This window comes from Colias croceus, chromosome 9 (assembly GCF_905220415.1).
Source record: "Colias croceus chromosome 9, ilColCroc2.1".
Classification (NCBI taxonomy): Eukaryota; Metazoa; Arthropoda; class Insecta; order Lepidoptera; family Pieridae; genus Colias; species Colias croceus.
The window spans coordinates 5,630,952-5,654,854 of NC_059545.1; the positions used below are offsets into that span (position 1 = coordinate 5,630,952).

General features: G+C 34.7%; 2 protein-coding genes across 2 annotated transcripts in view; one reads left to right on the forward strand and one right to left on the reverse strand.

Annotated features, from left to right (window-relative positions):
* Positions 1-23,903, forward strand: part of LOC123694255 (3-phosphoinositide-dependent protein kinase 1) — a 72,550-nt gene that overhangs the window by 22,494 nt on the left and 26,153 nt on the right. The window lies entirely within an intron of this gene.
* On the reverse strand, positions 482-2,970 carry LOC123694256. Its single transcript, XM_045639645.1, has 2 exons — positions 1,086-2,970; positions 482-677 (listed from the first exon to the last, which is right to left on the reverse strand). Exons 1-2 carry the CDS (start codon positions 2,710-2,712, stop codon positions 640-642), a joined length of 1,665 nt encoding a protein of 554 aa, XP_045495601.1. The 5' UTR covers positions 2,713-2,970; the 3' UTR covers positions 482-639.

The window sequence follows — 23,903 nt, forward strand, 5'->3', positions numbered from 1 at the left end:
TTAAGTGTAAGAAGTAACAAATAATTCAAAAAACTGAAAAAAAAAAATATTTTTTTTAACCCTTATTTATTCCGAAACCGTATCAATTACGACATTTTACCAAAGAGTATTTCCTATTTGTATTTTGATGTACTATCGATTGGCACATGTTTCATCTCTTGCCGCCAAAATGAAGTTTTTTCAAAATTTCCAACTTTAGGTATACCAGTTAGGTTCCTTGCTCTTTACCCCCGCAACTGTCGAAAAATAAAAATAAATTCCGACTTTGTGGACCACCATTTTTGTACGGCAACTGTGTCATACTATGGAGACAAGGGGAGAAATCTACCTGAACTTTCGAATTCTCGTCTGCACTCAGGTGAACAGCTTACAAGTGACGTCATAATGCTGGATCTTATTATTTTATGCTCATATATCGTTCCAGATAGGTCACCTGGTGGGTCAAATGACCCATAATTTTTTCAACACGGGCCTGTAGTCTACTTCTTCTTCTTCTTCTTTTTACAAATGGCAACTCCCGATCCCAGTGAAGACGGATTCTGCCAATGTCAAGTTTTGAACAGATGATCAATTTAAGTTAATGCTCATGTTAAGCATACTCTGTGCTGAGGAAAAATCACGGATGAGATGATTCACTTTTTATTTACTCATAAACTTCTTACATGGAGCTGTATAACCTGACAAAGAACAAATATTAGTTATAGACAACACAACACATCACAAAAGCATAACATAAAATAGATATAGGTACTTAGATGGAGTTTAAAATTTTAGATTGTTAAAATTGATAAATTTTGATAGGATATTGACAAATGAGGTAGGGACAAGACAAAGTAAACACTTAAAATTAGTAGGGAGGGGAACATCTGGGGGGAGGATATCCAGAAGTGAGACACGAAGCTTTGGACAAACAAAGAATAAGTGATCATAACTTCCCTCGTCTATACCACACTCACAGAGAGAATGGTCACGAACATGAATTTTAAATAAATGAATAGGAGTGGAATTGTGACCTAAACGGAGGCGGCAAATGGTGGAAACAATGGGCTTGTCTAAGTTAGGGAAACGGAAGAACCAGGGCTTACGTGGAATTGAGGGTTGGATGTCTCTATAAAATTTCCCTTTATTTGAATTTTTCCACTGGCTGTTCCATGTACAGTCCAAGCGATCCTTAGACAGAGAAGAGAGATCATGGGCATAATTGGAGTAATGCTCCAGAGTACCATGTTGAATGGCTGACTTAGCTAGAATGTCAGCTTTCTCATTGCCTATAATACCTGAATGGCTTGGAATATGTACTAAATCTACCTGGAGTCCTTTTCTGAAGCAGTTGTAAAGTGCGGATTTAATTCGAAAGATGATAGGAAATTTAGACTTTGAGCGGAAAGGGTTAGAAGTAATAGTCTGAAGACAGCTGAGGGAGTCTGAAAAAATTACAGAATTTTGGAGATTATGAGAGTCGATAAAATTCAAAGCTTCCAGAATAGCAGTGGCTTCACCTGTAAAAACAGAAGAGAGAGGGGGACATTTAAATTGCAAAATAGTTTTGGAGTTATGGTGCCATACAGCAACCCCTACAGCAAGATGTTTTGACACTTTTGAGGCATCCGTGAAAAAAACATTATAACCATGCCAGTAGGAGGAAACCAGACAATTAAAAGCAATATTAGAATCTGGAGCACGCTTTTGAATACCACAACTCACATTAATATTGGGGATAAAAACTAGAGCATGAAACGGAGTTGAATATAAAGGATGGATACTAAATTGGGATGTTGGGTCTGGGAGGCGGTTAAATTTAATGAGACTTTTAAGTAGGCAAGGAAAATCAGAAGGACAACGGAGGTTATTTAGGGTAAGTATTTGAAGAAGATTTCGAATTTTAGGAAGGAGGGGATGGGAAGATAATTGTATTAGCCGAAAGAAATACTTGTCTGCCAGATATTGACGGCGGAGAGATAAAGGAGGATCTACACATTCTACCTGAAGGGCATTGACTGGGGTAGACTTCATGGCGCCTATAATGAGTCGCAGACACTTGTATTGTATTCTATCCAATTTTACTAAAGCAGTTTTATTGCAAGGTTCTAAGATGAACGACGCATAATCTAAATGGCTACGGATTATAGCATTATAAACTAGTTTTTGACAATATGGATGTGATCCCCACCAAACACCAGATAGGGAGCGTAAAACATTAATACCCTTTTCGCACTTTTGAGAAATGTAGTTAGTGTGAGCCATACCATTCAGCTTTTGGTCAAGCACCACTCCTAGAAATTTAATCTTGTTGACAACAGGGATTGAGGAGTTTTCTAGCAATATTACCGGCTGTGGGATCAAGCGTTTTTTAGAGAACACAACTACATTGCTTTTGCTAGGCGATAGTGACAAGCCATGATCACTCATCCAATTTTCCAAATAAGCTAAGGCACTGTTAAGTCGGAAGGTAATCACATCCATATTATCTGACGAGGCATATAATGCTATATCATCCGCATACTGCAGAACGCTACAATATGATGGAATGGATTTATCCAAATCCCAGGTGTAAATAGAATACAATAAAGGACTCAGAACGGACCCTTGAGGGAGTCCTTTAAATACAAGTCTAGTAGGTGTATCTTTAGAAGAGCGTACCTGTATCGTCCTCAACATTAATAAGTTGAAGATAAAATGTATCATCCTCTCAGGCAAACTCAGCTGTAACATTTTCTGTCTGAGCACTGGAAGAAGAACATTATCGTACGCTGAAACTACATCCAAAAATACACCAACCAGATACTGTTTATTTTGAAAAGAGGAGCGAATGTCAGTTGTTAAAATACTAAGACTGTCTAGCACACTCAAACCTTTCCTAAAACCAAATTGGGAACTAGACAGGAGGCCCCTGTTCTCAACCAGCCATTCTAGTCGATTTTTAATAAGGTGTTCAGTGATTTTGGCTAAGGTAGAAGACAGAGCGATGGGTCTATAGGAATTGGGGCTAAGGGGATCCTTGCCGGGTTTGGGGATAGGAATAATAATCTGGGTTTTCCAAGAATCAGGAATAATGGCATATAAAAAGAAGATATTGATTAAATTTAGAAAGTAAGATTTGGTCTGATCACCTGACTTACAAAGAAAAGAATATGGAATACCGTCAACCCCAGGGGATGAGTCTTTTAAGCCGTCAAGAACCGTAACAAGTTCTTGCAAGGTGAATGGGCAATCCATACTGTCGTGAGATACTAAATGATGGGGAGAACAAGGAAAATGATCAGAGGAGGGAACGAATGGAGGAGATAGTTTGTCAATAAAATCATCAAGCCAAGCGTCTGAGTTGTTGGATATTCTATTATTATCACTTAAAGCTCCACGGAAACGCCGAATACTATTCCACATCAGCGATGATGGTGTTTTGGGAGATAAATTCTCACAAAATCGAATCCAGCCCTCTTTCTTTTTTTTTGATAGCATTCGTTTAGCGCGTGCTGCAACTTTCTTATAATGAATAAAGTTCTCCGTCGACATATTAGAATTATAACTTAATTCGGCTTCTTTACGGTCTTTAACTACGTCAGTACATTCATGATCCCACCAGGGAGGAGATAGCTTCTTAGTATATGATGTGGAAAAGGATTTCAATGGAAAGGAGTCGGTAGCCGTATTATCGAGGCAGTTAACGAAAAGGGAATAGCATTCCAGACAGTTCTCAAGGGATGGGTTCGGGAGGTTACTTATCTTGGACTCGAGGGGGTTAGTGAATTTCTCCCAGTCAGCATTACCCAGTTTAAATTTGAGCAAAGGAGGAAAAGTTCTAGTGGGAACATGGACTGTGCGGGAGCAGGAGATGAGGATTGGAAAATGGTCACTGCCATGAGAAGAGGAAAGTGTAGAACATGTAAAGGAAGGAGCTAAAATGGAAGAACAAATAGTTAAGTCCACTACAGTATTGGGGTTTTGTAACGGGGAGACTCTCCGAGTAGGTAGGCAATCGTTAATAATGCACATATTCAGATCTTCAAAAAGGTCAATCAAAAGATAACCAAAGGAGTCGCACATGTACGAACCCCAGGAAGTATGATGCCCGTTAAAATCACCCATAATAAGAATTGGAGGAGGGAGAGAGGATATGATTAGGGAAAGCTCAGGAATAAAAGTAGAATGAGGATGAGGAACATAAACGGATAGGACTGAAATATTAGCAACTCTAGCTGCAACTGCATTAAAGTTACAGCCATGATGGGGAAGTGGAATGTGTGAAAAGGAGATACTATTATTCAAAAGCAGAGCGCAGCCAGCGTAACCGTCAGCTCTGTCATCTCTAAGACAGGAATATCCTGGAACCCTAAAGCGTGAGCCAGGAATTAACCATGTCTCTGAGATAGCAAGAACCAGAGGTTTATGGTTGGATATCAAATCGAAAATCTCATGCTTCTTGGGACGGATACTCTGAGCGTTCCATTGTAGAAACACTAGATCCATAATTAAGGATTGATGAGAATCGGGATAATCTTTGGGCAACGTTGGACGGTAACTGGTGAGGGTAAGAAAGTAAAGTTTCTATAAATGATAAACACATATTAAGAAGATGTTCATCAAAGGGAGAAGAGGAGCCTGTATTAGGGAAAGCACAACCATTGGAAAGGGAGGAGGAAGGTTCACGGATGATAGACTGATGTACAGTTTTATCATAAGACTTACCAAGAGGGGCACGGGGACGGGGGGTTTGAGTGACGGTTTTTCTATATGAAATATTAGGAGTTGATTGGATAGGAGGGTTAAATTGGGAAGAGGGGAGGCTTTGGGAGTTCATAGATAGTGTATTCTGCATCTGGGTATTCTCAGCGTAGGACCTACGTGCTGATGGGATGACTTTAGACGCCTCCTCAAATGATATCCCTTCGGATGCCATTAATTGCTTAATGGCCTTTTGTCTGGATTGTTCAGGGCATTTCTTGTCAGTTGCATAATGCTTACCAGAACAGTGAAGGCATGTTGCATCAGATTCTAGAGTTGGGCAAGAGTCACCCAAGTGGGCCTGTGAACATTTGAAACACCGTTCCTTGGATCGGCATTGATCGCGTACATGTCCAAACCTACAGCATTTAAAGCATTGGACTGTGGGGTATTGGTAAACCTCTACAGGCATGGAATTAAAAAGGCAGTAAATTCTGTCTGGGCGAACTTGACCCTGAAAGGTTAAAACAACAGTTTGAGATGGAGACCATGAAGTTACACCATCTATTCTTACTTTTTTATTTAATCGTCTGGCTTTCAAAATTTTGCCTTTCCCGCCAGGAAAATCCACATAATTGATGAATTCCTCCATAGACCACTCCGTAGGGACACCTTTGACAATGCCCATACGGGTGATGTGAAAAGTAGGTATGGAAGCTTGATAATTGGAATCTTTAAGAGGAGGGAAGTTAATAAAATTATTTGCATCACTAGCGGTATGGAATTGCACAGATATTTTGTTACGCCCGATAGCTTTTACACCATCTTTAGCTATGTTAGCTACCCGATGATTGTGCAGGAATGACCCAAATTTAATCGGTCTAATAGTTAAACCCGCCGCAGGATCGGCTTCCGTTCGAGACACATAAACAATGAAAGGACCACTGTCATTTCCGGAATAGGTTATGGGATTCGATAAAATTGGATCCACATATGTATTTTGAGAAGATGCAATCGCGTAGTTAGTAACTGTTACATGTCTTTTAGACGGAATAATGTCCATATCAGCAACAGAAGGCTCTGACCGTTGTCTTTTATTGCGTATGTGTTCTGCTTCCATCGCCTCACCCTGAATATCAGGAGGTTTACCAGGGTCGGGAGGATCAGGATTCATGATGGATGAGGAAAGTTAGTAAATATACGCTTACCCCAATATATATATAAAGACAGTCACAAATTTGGTTATCACTACCACTTTACACTATAAATGAGTGTTCTCAACAAATTATTTAAGAAAAATCTCAATTGCACGTGTTTTCTCCGACACAACAAAGTTCCGCGCCTGTAGTCTATACTTACAGGTACGTTATTCCAATGATTGACAGTTGACATCTATGATAACATTGAATGTACGCAAATTATTAAAGCTTACGTATGGGATATAATTAATTTAACGCGTCATTTTAACAACTTGAGTCAAACCTAGACTTTTAGACCACATTATATAATATTATAAATTATAATACGCTAACAATACCGGATATCGTTATATTCATCATAAAAAGGAAGTAATTATAACGATCACAGTGCCAAGTTCCATTGAAAAGTATTGCTAGTTTAGATTTCAGTTTAAGATCTAGTCATAGACTTTTTTTATTATTTTGATAATAAATTTATAAGATACAGGTTAAATATAGACTTTAAGTTTCTATAAATAAGTCAGAATGTAATTACACTGCAGCGTGTTCTAGACATCCTTATTTGATTCTAAGTACTCGTTATAGATCTTGTAAAGTTTACACCATGTGCGAATTCCGCGAATAAAATATTGACTTTGTTGTTGTCGCTATTTCTACGAATACTTAAAGGTAAATAGATAAAATCACTCGTTAATCGACGTTTTGTGTATATGAAAAGTCATTATTTGCTTTTTCTTCAGTACTCTGGTCTGTTTTAGTTAATGTAATATGAGCTTTTTATTTATACAAATAGCAAATTTGGGTGTGTTACGTCGAAGTTCTAGTAATAATCAATTTGTCTATGATCCGTTGTATTTGATTGACATAATGTCATGTCAAGTGGATTAGCCATTTGCTGTTTCCTCGAATGCTGTTTTTCAAGTATTTTAATTAATCGCTTTCCATTTTGGCTTCAAATGCAAGTACTTATACAAAAACTTTCTGTTAACAGCAAAAAAATTTATTTTTGATGATTTATTTTATATAATTTATACAGGTGTCTCAAAAGAAAGTTTATATTTTGTGGATGAATAAAAAAAAGTAAGCGGTGTATTGAAAAAATGTTTATTAATTGTTAAAGTGCATAATATGGGAATTTATTTCTCAAAAATAATATCGTCCAAATGCAGTCCATTGCGTTCACGGCACTCATTTAATCGAACAGTAAAATTACAGTATTTATGACAGCTCGGCAGGTAGAGACGGTGATGGCTGCCATTTCGTGCCGGATATTTTCTTTTAAATGCTCTAGAGAAGTTGGTTTGTTGGCATACTTTAGATTTAAGATACCCCCACAAGAAATTATCGAGAATAGAAATTAGAGAGGAATTATTGGCCCTTACTTTTTGAAGACGAAAGGGGGCGTGTAGTTACAGTAAATTCAGAGCGCTATGTAAAGATGTTAGACGAGTTTTTAGTCCCTGCACTGCAAAACTTTCCTGGCCATAACCAGAGAACATGGTTGGAGCAAGACGGACACATCCAATATGTCTTTACTTCGAATTCATAAAATTTTCCCGGGAAAATTGATCTCTAGGAGAGGTGATATAAATTGGCCTCCACGCAGCCCTGATTTAACTCCCATGGACTTTTTCTTGTAGGGGTATCTTGAATCTAAAGTGTATGCCAACAAACCAACTTCTCTAGTGCATTTAAAAGAAAATATCCGGCACGAAATGGCAGCCATCACTGTGTCTACCTGCCGAGCTGTCATAAATAATTTTACTGTTCGATTAAATGAGTGCCGTGAACGCAAACGCATTTGGACGATACTATTTTTAAGAAATAAATTCCCATATTATGCACTTTAATAATTAATAAACATTTTTTCAATACACCGCTTACTTTTTTTTTTATTCATCCACAAAATATAAACTTTCTTTTGAGACACCCTGTATATCTGTCGTCGTTAGACCGGCAACAAAAAAAATTGAAAGCCTCAAAGTAATTAGGAAACTAGTTGTTAAAAGCTGCGTCAGTTTTAGCAAGCACTTAAACTGACGCAGTTTACTACTTGCCCCGAATCAATATTGAAATAGTAGCTTTAAGTTATAAAAATATCATAGAAATATTGATTAGGACCAATCCATTCCGCCTACGACAGAAGTTTCTATACAATATTTAGTGTGCTATATCTAATCTACAAAACCGCACATTATCATGACTCAACATTTGTTTTTTGGGTTTTAAGGATAAAGCAGAAATGGTTTTCAGCATTATCACGGTTCGTTGTAAGCAATTCAAATAAAGTTGTGACAGCTAGCGGCGAGCGCAACGACCGCCGCGGTCGTCGCTAGTGACGCAAGTTGTTTTGCCAACCTCTCTTAGTCATTCTATTTTGAAAGAAGAGAGATGCCCTCGTTTTCGTTTGTAAACAAACAAGCGGCGAGGTACCGCTCGGCGTGACCTAAACATGAGGGGAGTTAAAGGCGTCATTGGTTCACTGCGACGCGGTTTGAAACCGCTTTTCTATTGTTTTACCTCGCTAAAGTTTAGTAAGGTTTGTTTTTGTTTGTATAACGAGAATGCTTGATATATTGTACTATTTTCGCAGAAGATTTGCAATAAATAATGTCTTCTCAAAACGTTCACATCAACTTTATCAAAATATTTGTAGATACCTAACTAAATGAATCTTCAACTAACATTGCAAATTTTACAATTTACATAATATAATATCAGCCATAACAACATTAATTTAAGAATCCGTTTATAAATTGATAAGTTTCCTAAATTATCAGTACTTCATTATTTGAGTAATTAAATAATTATTTTCATATCCGAATTGGAATTCCCGTATTGCTAGTCAAATTATGAATCCATGTGGTTATTGTGTGTTGACTTTTTCCTCGTGAATTGTTGTTCAAGTTTAATATAGAAAATAAATAGTACTTACTTAGATTGTGCTCGTTCCACACCATTGAAAGTAGACCGTACAACATACATTACGGGCATTTGCTGGGCATAATCAGAAAAAAATCAAAAACGCTCTATACGTTTTTCGATTTTCCTGTTAGCTGTATAGTATACCTGCAGGCTCAATACTTGAGGAAACTTCTATATTTACACACTAAGAACGTAAACAACAAATCATTCAAGCAAACACGATGTGTTGTTATGATTCCTGCAGCATTCATATAACAATATTATTGTATTATTTCAGTTTCATTGGTCACAAAAATTGGAGTTGTTCTATCCTGTTCATTCAATTTTTCTATATCCGAATAACATTTTGAACTTTGATACAATTTAACATAGAAATTCCGTCCAATGTTGGATCCTAAATAATTCAGACGTCTAGACTTTAGATTGTAGTTCAGTCTAGACAGGCCGTGACCCTTTTATCACCGGTTAGTCCTTTCATACGTAAAAGTTCTAATAAAATATTGTCGGGCTTAATCATGTTGATTTTCCGGTATCTTTTGCTGTGGAGGTTCATATTATATTATAACGTTTAAATAAAAAATATATTTATTTAAATGAACTAAACATTTATGTTTAAAGTTTAAACTAGATTTTCGCCCGCGGCGTCGCCCGCGTTTTAAAAAAAAACTGCATAGTTACCGTTCGAGTTCCTGTCAGATTTTCGGGATATAAAGCCTATGTCCTATTCTAGGTCTTCATTTTTGGTCCTCTATATTTGAAAGAAAAAAAAGAGAAGATTCTTGTACTTGATTTGAGCACAAATATGAAGGTAGTGAATTAGATTGAGTATTATTGTTTTATACATATTTTATTATTGCACATTATGTTTACAATCACTTCGGAGTTCCCCGCAACAACTAATCATCGTTACTATTTATGCGCTTGATATTACTCACCGGAATTGAATTCTATATTTAGAATAATATAACTACAGTAACAATATTGTTACTTCTTAAGATATATTGACTTTGATCGATCTCTACTAATAAAAATCATCCTTGAAGAATTAAAAAAAAAAAAAAAATATTGATCGCAACTCGCAACTAAAGTTACATTGTATGTAACTAACTATAATGTACTTTTTACACTTTTTTTTTTTAAGTTTTAATCACATTTTAACATAATAATAGCATTTCAATTAGAATATAGGACGATCACGAAAGTGCACATTGAAATTAATTTCATAATTTAATTGTTAGAGTATGTAACGAGAAATCATTAAAATGTAAATAAATTTATCATTTAGTTTAGTTTCGATATTCGTTATACTTACTACGTTTGAAAAAGTGAGTAAGTAAGTACAAGTAAGTTACGAGTGACCTTTTTTGGTACCAAAGATATTTATATCGCAATTAAAATATAATATGTACACAAAAGTATTTACCTACATGTTAATTATTCGGAATAATAAAAACACTAAACGGTTTTATATTTATTTTTCGTAGCCTTTGCCCACGTATATACAGGGTGTAATCGTTAAGTGTGCGCAGGCGATTATTCCGTAACTATTGCAGATATCAAAAAACTTTAAACTGATATCGAAAGCCCTTTGCCTAATGAGTAAAATGACAATAATAACTTTTAAAAAATAAAACGGGATATATCCAAAAAAGTTACATTAAACACTCCCATCCAACCATCTTCTCCCCCAGAACCAAATCATGATGTGGCCAATAGACATTCAACCATTTCATGAAATGAGCAAATCTACGATATGGCCACGGCCCACGACATGGGATTGGGAAGTCGGGGCTATTCCCGTTTTAAAATCGATGATTGATATGCAGAAAAACAACACAAATCTCGTCTTTTTCTTATCAAAGTAACCATTATTTATACAATTCCTAATACCATCTACCTTACCATCTCCCTACTATATTTTCAAATTAAAATGCTTCACTAACTCTTCCTACGATATGCGTTAGTTTTCTTATGGGATATTATTTGATGAGTAATATGATGTCACCGTTCTTGTAAGATTTCTACAAAACATAGATCTTTCGTGGGAACGAGTGTCAGTGTAGTTAAAATTTTCTCACGACTATTGTAGCGCTACGAAGCTTCGACAATCTAACCGCATAGGCATCGGAAATCAATATTTTAATTTTTAATTCTGTTATTTGTACTAGGGTTTCCGGAACCGGTCTCTTTTTTGAGAACCGGGGATTTCGGTACTTTTCCTTAAAGGAACCGGGATTTCCCGGTTCTTTCGGTATTTTCGGGACTTGGGAGTTTTTTGTATTATAAAATTTTAAACAAGTGTTATGTGTGTTAACAACAAGTCAAAAGTAAACTACAATAAAATATTCAAGTATTTTTATTGTAAACTCAAAGAAATCTAAAAAAATAAAATTAGCATTTAGCATTAACCAGCTTTCTCAATACAAGTCCGAAGCTTCAAGAATCTTTCAAGCATATTAGCTAGGCTACTCCAACGTGTTACTGAGTCACAGGTTAGTGAATATTCTTTATGAAAATCTGCGACGACGTACGAGTACTTCTGCAGAACGTCATCGTTTTTAGTGGGCGATTTGCGAAAAAGTTTGACAACTTTTCTTACTTTTGAGAGCAAATCTCTGTGTATGAATTGACGTTCTGAATCTGGAGGCATTTCATTTTGAAAAAAGAAAACTGCGCCATCGGCTTCGTCTTCCGAATCTGAATCCTTATCTAAAGATTCTATGTTCTCTTGAACTCTCTGCCTACTAAGTGCTGCCAAAGGAATAACATCGTCGTCCTCTTCTGCGTCCATTACACCTCGTCTTTCTTCTTCAGCTTCTTCTGTCTCAGGTTTTTTTTTTTTTTTTTTTTTGTAAAAAACATCTGTTATTGCCAGTTGTAGCGCATGGGCAATGCATATTTGATGAAAAGACGACAAATATTTGCCGACTTTCACCATCATGCTGCATCCATCTGTGGTCGCAGCGATGATGATGGTGGTAAATGTTAAAAATAATTTGAGTTTGATGTCATTGTCCAGTGACACTCCAAACTACATTAATTTGCTGCTTATTTCTTGCACACATATCGTTGCTGGAAAGGAGCCGTGAATCCTGATGAGCCCCAAATTTTTAAAGTTTTTGCCTCCAGAAAAATTAGGAGAATGCAAATTCAAACTGAGGTATCTTCGATTTCGAACCGGTGTCCATTCATCAAAAGACATAGAGAACTTGTGGCCCTCTTTCATCTTTGATTAGTTTTTTAATTTCGTAACGCAACGCGACAACCGATTTAGAGAGAGAGAGCATTAGAGCGAGCGACCATGTATTTCGCGCGTTTTTTTGTATTAGCTCGGAGCTATTTACATTAAACTTTTGAACAGTAGAAAGTGTGGAAAAGTAAAATAACAGTGAATAAGAGTTTTACAGTGAAGAAAAATAATGAATGAGATAGTAGGAACAGAAGTTTGAAAGAGTAATAGATAAACTAGTAGTATTAAATAATATTCCCGAAAGAACCGAAAGAACCGGGAATCAAAATTTATTTCCCGGTTCCATTTTACTAACAAAAGAACCGGGAATTCCCGGGATTTTCGGTTCCGGGATTTCCCGGTTCTAAACCCTAATTTGTACGTAATGTGCCTAGGGTAAAAATAAATATTTAAGCCTAGTAAATAGACGTCATTGATGTTTAGAAGTCTTTGACTGTAATTAGCGTTAGTACCTATTTTGTACGGCGTTTGTGTTATGATATTTGTAACATCTCTCATCCATGGAAAATTCAGATAGAATGACGGCTCAATGTTAAAGTAACATTAGTTAACTGATATAATAAGATTGTTTTTATGTGGAATAACCCCAAGTTCGGATAGTTTGTGGTTATATTATTATATGTCGTTGTTTAACCAATGAATATTTTCACGATAAGATAAGCGTCACAAGTGTTCTGTTACATTGAATGTTTGTAATTAACAACTACATATATTGTTACGTAATTAATAATAATAAGCAAACGAAGACAATACGGTTTGCGTCGGCGCCGCCAAGGTCGGGGTCATTGAACCTATTTACGTCTTTAGAGCGGGCGCCGTCAGTCGACGCCGTGGAAATAAACTGTTGTGTATTAGCATTTACATATGTATCGTATTTTAATTATACCGTCAATAGGACAATTCATCATAAAACACTTTCTTTCCATTGTTATTTGTCGTATAAAATATAAATAGCATCATTTCTAGACTAAATATTTAAAGCTTCAAAATTTTTAAGAGGCCTCTCCATTGGGCATATTTATGATTTAAACAAGTTGTTTATTAAACCAGTGGAAGGCGAAATAAGAGAGGCCTTTATATTATATAGGTAAAATGATAGTTATATTTTTACTTATGAAATTTTTAAAATTGCAATGCTCATTGCTCATCAATGAAATATTTCAGTGTGACAGCGTACCTACCTAACTGTATTTTCAAAACGAAACAACATGTTATCGTCGCAGTTAATTCTCTTGTTATTGTAACTTGTTTATAACCCTTATTATTTCTTTAATTTAAAAACATCCCGGCCTTTTGTGCCACTTTTTGTTTATTTTTATGGTGAACTGAGCGGCAATTTCACAATATTTTTGTTTACTTCTTTAAAACGCAAAACATTACTTATGAATTATATTACCTACGTCGGCATTTGTTTTCGTGTGATAACGACCAATGATAATAAAATGCCTTCACAGAATCGTAAATAATGGTATATTTGTATTATGATGTGAATTAGATTAGGGTGAATAGACTTAATAGTTTTGACACTTAGATTAATCATATAATTGGTATAATTTTTTTATTCAAGGAAATATTTCAATTGATTTCAAACGCTATGTCATTATTGTTATTATGCACTGAAAACAAAAAAAAATAAACACGTTGTTATTTAATCGCCTCCCGTGATTAAACAGAAAGTCAAAAACATCTTTGTGTCAAAACTTTATCACAATTTCACAGCGAAACGAAAACAGTTATACGATTTCTTCGTAAAAGCTTTGTGACGTTCATTTAGTACGAGAAAAACAGTGACGCTAAGCTGTAAGATACATTAAATACACGGTGGGTGCCATTAACAGCCAGGTACAAGTTCTGCTTTGTGATTTTGTTTTCGAAACTATGAGTGCCCACAATGTAAAATTGCGATCTGCTGTTGTCTTATGACGAATGTGAATTATTCATTCTTCACTATTTTAAGCTTATTTAGGTCTATAAAGGTAGGTAAGAAACTTTAAACTTTAAGGAATTTCTGATTTTCTATTGTTTAAACATATTAATGGCAGGATACTGCCAAATTTTTTTAATACCAAGCAAGAGCTAACATGACATGACTAATATACTTAAGTTTTAAGATTCAAATAATATTTGTGTTAGCCTTGGTCAAAGTAACCATGTCGGTGACTGACCGCCGCAGGTTTTTGACACCAGCCAAACCATACTGAGGTCACAAAATCCGCCAACACCTGATTAATTATAGTACCTTTTGATACGCTCATGTTTTTCACAAAACATTATTTATTTTTTACCGAAACTTCAATCTGCTACTTAAGTTTTTATGTGACAAACATATAAAACATTTAAACAAAAATTCGAATGTTGTATGGTTGAATAGGTAAACGTACAAATGTTTATTCAAAAATAACAAATAAGTTTAGGTATAATATTAATATGTATTTACGAAAGCCAAAAGAGCATTTGTTCTCCTCGTGAGTGTCCGGGAATTATTTACTCATGCTGTTGGCGCCTGGTCTGTTTTTAAGTTCCGTAAACATATGGTCGATACATGCAAACGCAGTGGGGTATTTCCGGTGCACTCGATACATAGATAGATCGATGCGTGCCGTGGCAGAGTCCAACGGAATATTCTCGGAGTGACTGAACGATGCCCCTTGTTTACAGTCGAGAGTTGAGAGCACATCATGCGGGGCGGATATGTAGTTTGTACATAATATAATGTAGTTAGCACGCGACACTCATCTGTTGTATGTGGTAGTATGCGACGCTTGCGCCGCGCCGGGTGACTCGCATATGACGCTTACACGTTTTTTGGATACATAATATTATGACAAATTGTACTATGATAGGTTGGAAATTGGAATTATCGTATTCAAGGGCAGTATACGGTCAAAAATATATATGAATACTGCCGTGAAATTAGAATTAACTCTACTACTATTAATTTGTTTTTACCGATTTGCATTGCTGTAATAAGTATGTGTAGAATACCATTTGAACTTTGTATTAACTCGTATTTTAATCTTTCAAACGATGCTTACTGATATCACGCTATGTTTAATTATGATAAATAGCAACATGTTTTTTTGTGTCACATGCTTCTGTCCACAGTCCTGCCCCATTTTTATAATGTTTATAATATTACTAGGATGTAGTTCGTGTAAAAAAAAAATAGTATAGTGTTGTTTATAATACTGTACATTTATTGGTAAAATACATTACTTATACAAAATCATTATTATAAAACCAGCACTCATTTTCACCATAATAAATATGTAACTACTAGTTTAATGACTGCTATTTCTTATTTTTTTCAAAGATGTAGTATTATTGGGTAGTAACTAGTAAGTAGTGACCAACTAAAATTTAAAATTTACGTAATAATGGTTCTTTTTTTTTCATAGGCATCGTATGTAGAATAGGTACTTCCTTATGAATTTATTGAAAGGTTATGATTTTGAAATAACAAATTAAGACTGTTTTCATTATTTAAAAAGACAATAAGAATAAAGTTATAACTAATACCTAATGGAAGACTCTTGTTTCGTATTTTGAATAACTTTCGAATATTTTTTTATATGGCTAGGAAAAATAATTCAATTACGAATATTCGTTTCAATAAAGCGCAATAAATCGCACACATAAAGAAAATCGTTTAAAATAGATGACCTTTACTTAAATCTGTATGTATGTGTCGTGGCCATATCGTAGATTTGCTCATTTCATGGAATGGCCAATTTAGTTTGGACAGATCATTAAATCGTCAACGTTTCACGATTTGGTCATCCACATTTGGCCAGATCGTCGATCTGGCCAAACGTGGATGGCCATTCCACGAAATGCGACCATTTTTGTTTCTTTTTTAAAAAGCGATTCGCTTTTGGCACTCGCCGGCCACTGCCGCGGCACGCTCGCTTTGCTCGGCTCGTGCGTTGTTTATTAAAGTCTAACCTAACCTAACTGTTTTCTATTGAAAAAAACATTCGCTTCTGGTATTCGCCGGCGCTACTGCGGCACTAACTAAAATGACAATAAACAAGTTCTTAAAATATTCTGAATTTTTTAATGTTTTATGGACTCTCTACGATATTTTATACGATCTGGCCAAATGTCGATGACCAAATCGTGAAACGTTGACGATTTAACGATCTGATCAAACTATGTTGGCCATTTCATGAAATGAGCAAATCTACGATATGGCCACGACATATGCACCTACTCTAATCACAGGGATTAATGTTTATAAACACGGCCTTGCGATAAAAGGTTATCGGGTCTTACATTGCAACTGTGTTGTAATCGTACAAAAACCTGAGAGCGACCTACTCCGCGCATTTCAATTTTTAGCTCCGTTTATGACGGCATTGTTTACGGCGAGAGGAATTCAAGAAATGAAACACTAGGCCCGTGTTCTATTCATAGCAAATGATGAGAGATGTGATGGATGTATGACGCGGCCTCGCCGACGCCGCACTGCAGCACTCCGATTTGGCTCGGCGCCGGCGACCGGCTGCGATCACGAGGGCAGACCCGCTATAAACATACATAAAATGCACTCTATATTTAACACAACTCCATTATAATGCCACATACCAGAGCCAACTACCTCACTAGGTGACGCTAATGCCGTGTATCAATGATGTAATTTTATGTTTAAAGTAAAATACTCAATGAAATTTAAGATTGGCCAAGAGTGGTGTAATTATAATTATTGATATTCTTCGTGGATAAATAAACGTTATGCCATGGATATTAATTATAGATTTAACAGCTAAAAATTATCCTGTCACGATGAGCAGAGATCCAAACATACGAATTACCTACATAGATCGTATAATACGAGTAATTAAACAGTGACGGCAGGCGTTATTTTGACGATTTTTCGGGTTACGAGACGTCAGCTGCTTTCGTCTCAATGGTATATTATTTATAGGTTCGTCAAGTTAAAATGGGAACGTGCTGGTACTGAGACAGGACCGATTTGGTCGTTGGTGTTCTTGCGCCCACGCCGCACGTGATTCATTCGTTTGGCCGAGCAACGGTAAACATTACCACCATCTCATTACTCGCTTGCAAACCGACCTAAACTAAACTACACTGTTTATATAGACGATCTATTAATAACAAAAATATTATTTTAAGCACAGAAATGAGTGGCTCTACAGCGGTTGTCAACCATTTTAATATCTACATAGGAAGTCCTGTACATATTAAATGTATTCTAGCTACAATTATTAAATCATCTCCATTCAATGACTTTGCCTTTATACCACAGCAATCGGTCGTCATGTAAAATAAGCACAAAAATACTTTTAAAAATAACTCTCACGTCTACAACATCATCTTTGAATGTAGATTATTAATGGTGAATTGTTGTTATATTCAGATAAATTGACACTGAAAACTATTTTATAGTCACTTTTAAAATGTTATTTTTAAAACAGACGAAGTTATTAATCACTAAACAAAACAACCCTCCTTACCAGGAAATTTAAGTCTGCGCTTTTGTGATTAATGATGTGTGAATTTATGTTCCAATGTCTAGACGGTTCTATTATAGCGACCTGGGTAATATAGTCATGATTTTTTGTTCTTCTGTTCAAGATCATGCTTTTTCATAAGTGTCTACGATAAATACTTTAAACGGACGAGCATTTCAAGATTATGCTCCAATAATAACTGGGGCATTTTATTACATTCCTGTCTCCAGACTTGTATCTTAATATTTTGTTGGTATGACGTCCTTACAATTTTAAATTACTTACCTACTTCCTATTATGTACGCAAATTAAAAAATCATAAAGGTTGCCAACATTACAATAGCCGTATTTTCAAAACTTTCCATTATAAACAACCCAGCAAGCACATAACTTGTATATTAACCAAAAATATATACAGAATTATGACTTGAAGTTATATTAATTATTTAAATCGTCACTATCCAAATATAAGTACTTTATAAAAGCATTTGCTTCATCAAATAATGCTAACTGTTATATAATGGTTACCAAAAAATTGTTACAATGTCAAAAATCTTAAATAAACGTAGGATAATTCTAAATTACAGCTTCTAAAACAGCTTTCAAACTTATAGTAAGACTATTATCTTATATTGGTAATTTTAATAACGTTACGCTCTAAATAAGCATAAATAAATTATTTTATAGTGCCTTTGAACGTATGTTGGTTTTTTAAAGAATAAAAGCTTTATAATAGTCCATTATTGTGTTAATTTATTGCTAATCCTATATTAACATTGACTTTATAACAATTAATGCTTTTGCTCCGTTTTCTTTCAAATTTATTCATCTCTACAGTATATAGCTATATATTGATCGAAATAAAAGTATTGTTAGAACTATGAGTATTAATAACATCGTAATTTGAATTTGGTTAATGGATAAAAAGGCTTTGAATAAAACTAAAAAACAGGCGGATTCAAATGAAAACTTAAAAAGGAGTAACTATACTGATTTTATTAATAATAATTGTAGTAAACAAAAAAAACTTCTTCATCGGCATCTTCATATTATGTTGGGAAACGCTTTACTTTGCAGGGCATGTTGGTTCTGAAAAGAACAAGCAAGTTGGTTTTTTAAATGGCTTAATTAAAAATCTTGGCTTATTTATTTTATACCAAGTAATTACGGTTCCCTGATAAGCTCGATAAAATCAGTCACTAATTATAACATATTTCCGAAGTGCTGTCATATGGCTGAACATAATAAGTGTCTGGTATTACACTATTATACGAGCTCTAATTTTTGTGACGAGCCATATTAAAATTAACAGCACTATTATGCTATCGTCAAATGCCTAAAGCTTTAATTTCATTTGTCGCCATTTGCTTTCCTTTTCCTATCTTACAAAAATAATACAAGTTACTAAGATCTGACTAGAAAGGGAATGAAATCATTTTTTTTTTCTACCAATACCTTTATAAGGTACTTTAATTGTTAAAACTATTGCTATAATCTAAATTTTGTGATATTTGTTTAAAATAGGTTATATTTTATAAAAAAAAATATATACTAATAAAGTATTTTAGCGAGGGCGCGTGTATTCTTTCTCAATAACATGTATATTTCACCCGACAAACTGATGCGCGCAGCTAATTTCACTCAAAACATTCAGAAATACAGGCGGTACTTACCCATCATTCAATATTAATTTTCACATTTAAATATTTCAAGTCCACATAACGTTGCACGATCAAAAACAGATCAATATATTTTTAAAATCATAAGATTTTCTTTTTTACAAAGGAATTACAACAGTTAGCATTGTTATGAAATTTTAATAACAGATTGTAATTTTAAAAGCTATATAATAACTGTAATGAAGTCGCAAAAAATGCCATTTGTTTATTCATGTGCTCATAACTGACTTAATTAATGATTTAATACGATGATTATAATGCTATTAAATTGCCTTTGTATAGCTCAACGCTGTCTAAAGGGGGGGCCCAAATTTTACTTATAAGAGTCGTATAAAAGAAATACAGCCGATATACGATTTGGTTATAATGCTTTGTACATGAACTCGTGCTATCATAAGTTTGTTATAATGGTGTTTTGTGCTTGCTGGGAATGGACATTTTTTCTGTAAATGAGAGTTCCTTGTTATTCCTTTCGTTTATTGTCAAATAATTTTAGTTTTTCAGGACATTAACTTTCGCCTAAAATTTAATTGACATGCGCGGGGTTTCGCTTTCATGTTTTGTGCAACAATGAACGCGATTGCCTTTCGTAATATATTAAACAGTAGATATCAATCGTTGGAACAATGGCTATCCGTTATAGTACTGGAGAGTCGTGTTTGTTTGTATTGTGAATGTAGGCACGGGCCGGTGATCCGGCGTCGTGTCCACTTTTAGCCGCAACATGATCCGGCCGTGCATCGCCGACGCACCGACACATTAGTGCACCCAACAATAGACCGCGCCGGCTCTTAGACGATGTCTTTACTCTTGTTTTACATTCCACACCATCAGACTGAGACGACATTAATTGTCTCGCAATACGCGATTTCAATTCGTGTGAAGTTGTAATAGCTTTTGTCAATATGTCCGCTTTGTTAATCTAATGCGTTGTAAATACAAATAATCGTGGCACGTTTCCAATATATCTCGCTGGTGTATGGACATAAATCAACCCAGATCATACATTCAATTGATTTAATGATTTCAATGTTGAGAGTTATTATTGGGGTTTCAATTAATAACTAATAAAGCTTGAATTTGTAGCTGTAGGTTTAGACAACTTATGCAATAAATTATTCGCATTTGAATTGTTAAGAAAACATATGATTGTGATAAAGATTAAAATCAATTTACAGTTTTAATGTTTGATAGGTCTTTCATTCTGTGTCACATAATCACGTATGTTTGAAAGAGTAAATTCAAATTGGAAAAACCTTTTATTCTACACGTATTTTTCTTCGATAACGTTACTCAATATAGATGTAGATAAACCATGTATATTTGCTGAATATGTGTAAGCGTTGTACTTGTACCTTGTATGTACATACAATCTACAACGATTACCTCATCTGATGAGACATGAATGATGACAGAATTGGCAAGAATATATTTTGTCACTCTTCATTAATCAGTTCTACACGTCTACATACTTTATTATTGGCAGAGTTACTTGAAAAAGTATATTATTCCATTCAAATATACATATTAAAAGCATGGAAAATTTTCGAACTCGTGACTCTTCCAAGAGCATCGTTTAAAAATAATTATATTTTGTATTTTATAATTATATTTTGTATTTTATTTTAAGTGTAATTGAAACAGCTTGTGTTATTATAATGAATGAAAATACAATCGAGCCTCGTAGACGGCGCGCCCTGGTGGTCTGTTTTACTTTCCACGAAGCACACAAAGTCCCACTGTAGTAGCAAATAAATTACTTTCATAAACTACGCTCTATTTTTTAACGATTCTTAGTAGTCCGTTGCTCTTGTCACTTCCTTTTCCTACCTTCTAATTGTGTTTCCTTCCGTGATACGAGTAGGTCATGTTATTTTGCTCGTGTTCTTATTTTGAATGAATTTCAAGTTTGTATTGTCTAGTGAATCTAATACAAACTAGAAATGTTATATACATATATGTATATAACTTAAAGATGTTTTTTGTTTTATTTGTGACATACCATATTATTGTGTATTTAATTGCACTGAATTATTATGTATTGTGTACTAAATCTCCTTTACAATGGTAGGTAGGTACCTAACTAGCCAGGTAAGAAAACTCTAGGTATGTATATAAATATACGTGTGGTATCTGTTGCATAATGTTGTATATAATCAATAGTGCAGCCAAGAAATTAGGGCTTTAAATTTCCTGAGGCAGTAAATTTTACTGTAAACATTTATTAATCGCAGAGTTTCCACGTGCAACTGAATGGCTGCGTCCTCGTGTTGTTTTCATTCGAGTTCACGGCGACAATGGAAAATTTTATTGGTTTTTCGTGCTTACAAATATTGTTTCTCGCCAACGATAAGAAACTATAAATGTTAGATCCAGTGCATCGTACTCCACGTGCAAGCGCCAAGCACTCCACGAGCTACTTTTTATAACTTTATTGCGTCATTATATACCTACTATACTTAACTGCTATACTACTTTATTTTTTATTGAACCATTCAACTCGTTTTTGCCTGTTTTATATTGCCTATAATATAAAACAGGCAAATACTATGATATTATAATTTGTCAACTAATCTATGCTTATGCACACTATGTCAACTTAATCGAAAGATTCGTTAAACATCCTCAAATGTAAGTACAAATATATCTTTAACATTACAACTTGTGAAAGGTTTGATGTCGGTGCTAATACTAAGTGCTTAGTGCTTGGTAACGACTTCAAACCTATTTAATAAATAGCAGATCTAAATAATATGTAGGTAGTAATTAATAATAGGTATCAAATCTTTTTTATTTTTTACTTTTCCGTTTTTGAAGTCGGTTGTTTTTAACGTTTTTATTTTTATTTAATACTTTTTAGTGTATTTTTCAACACGAATCAAACGAGCTAAAACTCGATAAAGTTGAGTCAATGTATTACTGAGTTCCTATGGTCACTTTCCGATTCCATCATCAAATCAGCTCTATGTCATGATAATGTTTCATCTCTATCCAATTTACATACGTATACAAAATTTCAGCCCAATCGGTAACCGGGAAGTGAATCAAAGTTACTTGCTAGATTTCAATTAAGTCTCAGACAAAAATAGTTTTTATTTTTTATTTAGTATATATTTAGTATATTTTTTATTTAGTATATATATATTTATATAGTATAGTTTTTATTTTAGCTAGTTTTTATTTTATGAGCTAAAATAAAAACTAGCGGGCCTATACGAATATTTTTTTTCTGGGACCAATTCCACACAATTCCGCATCAAAAAAAAAAAAAAAGAATCACGTAAATCGGTTCAGAAATCTCGGAGTAATCGGTATACATACATAAAAAAATATACTGGCCGAATTGATAACCTTCTCCTTTTTTTTGAAGTCGTTTAATAAAATAACTTAAATAGGTACCTACTTGTTCTAAAAATTATAATCGACTTGTTTATATCTGACATTGCACGTCGTTATATTCTTCAAATATAAAAAGTACCTATTTTATACCTACCCGTTTTATCAAAATTAATCGCGTTATGTTTTATCCATACTAAAATTATAAATGCGAAAGTAACTCTGTCTGTCTGTTACTCAATCACGCCTATTTGCATGAAATTTGGTATGGAGATATTTTGATACCCGAGAAAGGACATAGGCTACTTTTTATTACGAAATATGTACCACGGGCGAAGCCGGGGTGGACCGCTAGTAGTCAATAAAAATGGGATTTGTTATACATACAGCAAAAAATGAACGATAAACATTTAAACATATTTAGTCTGAAATCTGAATGAAGAATTTATAGGTATAATAAGGACTATTTTGAAATAATGAAAATAGGTATACATAAATGCAGTGTTATATAAGAGGAAAAGGTAAGAAGCATTGCTTTAGAAACCGTTTCTAATATATGACTTACGTGTTAGTTCTTCTAGGTAACAATATTATGTACTTGCATCGCTTTTACTCATATCGGCTTACACGTGCTTCACGTTTACTATTTTGTAGTACAACTATGTCGTAAAACACCCATAAATTTAGTCGATTACTCTTTAGAAAACTCGCGTTTATTCAATACAAAACGAATACCTACCTAAATGGTTTGGAAAGGATTTCAAATTGGATACAATGTGGGCCTCAATTAATATTTGTAGATTTCAATAAACCCGTATATGGCAGCAAACAGGGCGGCAATGTTATTGAGCTATTAAAGTAGATTAAATAGACACGCGGTCGTAAATTTAGGTGGGGGATTATAGAAACAAACAATGTATTTTCCCATGCTGTGAGCTATTGAGAACCAGTTCGGCCTTACATCGATGTAAATGTCGAGTGAAAGTAATGACTGCGTCTACGTTCTCCCACTTTTCACCAGTTGTATGTGTAAACAAATGCATAGTAGGTATTTAAATGACTAAAGACGTGGCCGGATGTACTCTGCGTAGTGACCCAAGGTAAGCAGACGGCGAGGCGACAAGACGCCGCGACCTCTACTTGTATGCTCGACTTTCTGGTTCTTAAATAAATCACACATTTATAAACTCTTTGTAGAAATTCAATACCGTCTGGAGTCTGGACCAAATAATACAACGCAAAAAATAGTCTACTTCGCGTTTTTGTTTGTTGTGCGGATGTTGGGACGCGGACGACCGTGTTTGCTGACATTTAATTTTCAAATAAGATTATCTATTCCAGTCGGAAAATTAATCCATACTAATATTATACCGTCTGG

What these genes read in the sequence shown, in the direction of transcription:
- LOC123694256 (XM_045639645.1), bottom strand. Translation starts at nt 2,712, where the DNA reads ATGTTACAGCTGAGTTTGCCTGAGAGGATGATACATTTTATCTTCAAC. An exon ending in CATCCAACCCTCAATTCCAC is followed by an intron (nt 678 to 1,085) that starts GTAAGCCCTGGT and finishes GTTCTTTGTCAG; the next exon opens with GTTATACAGCTCCATGTAAG.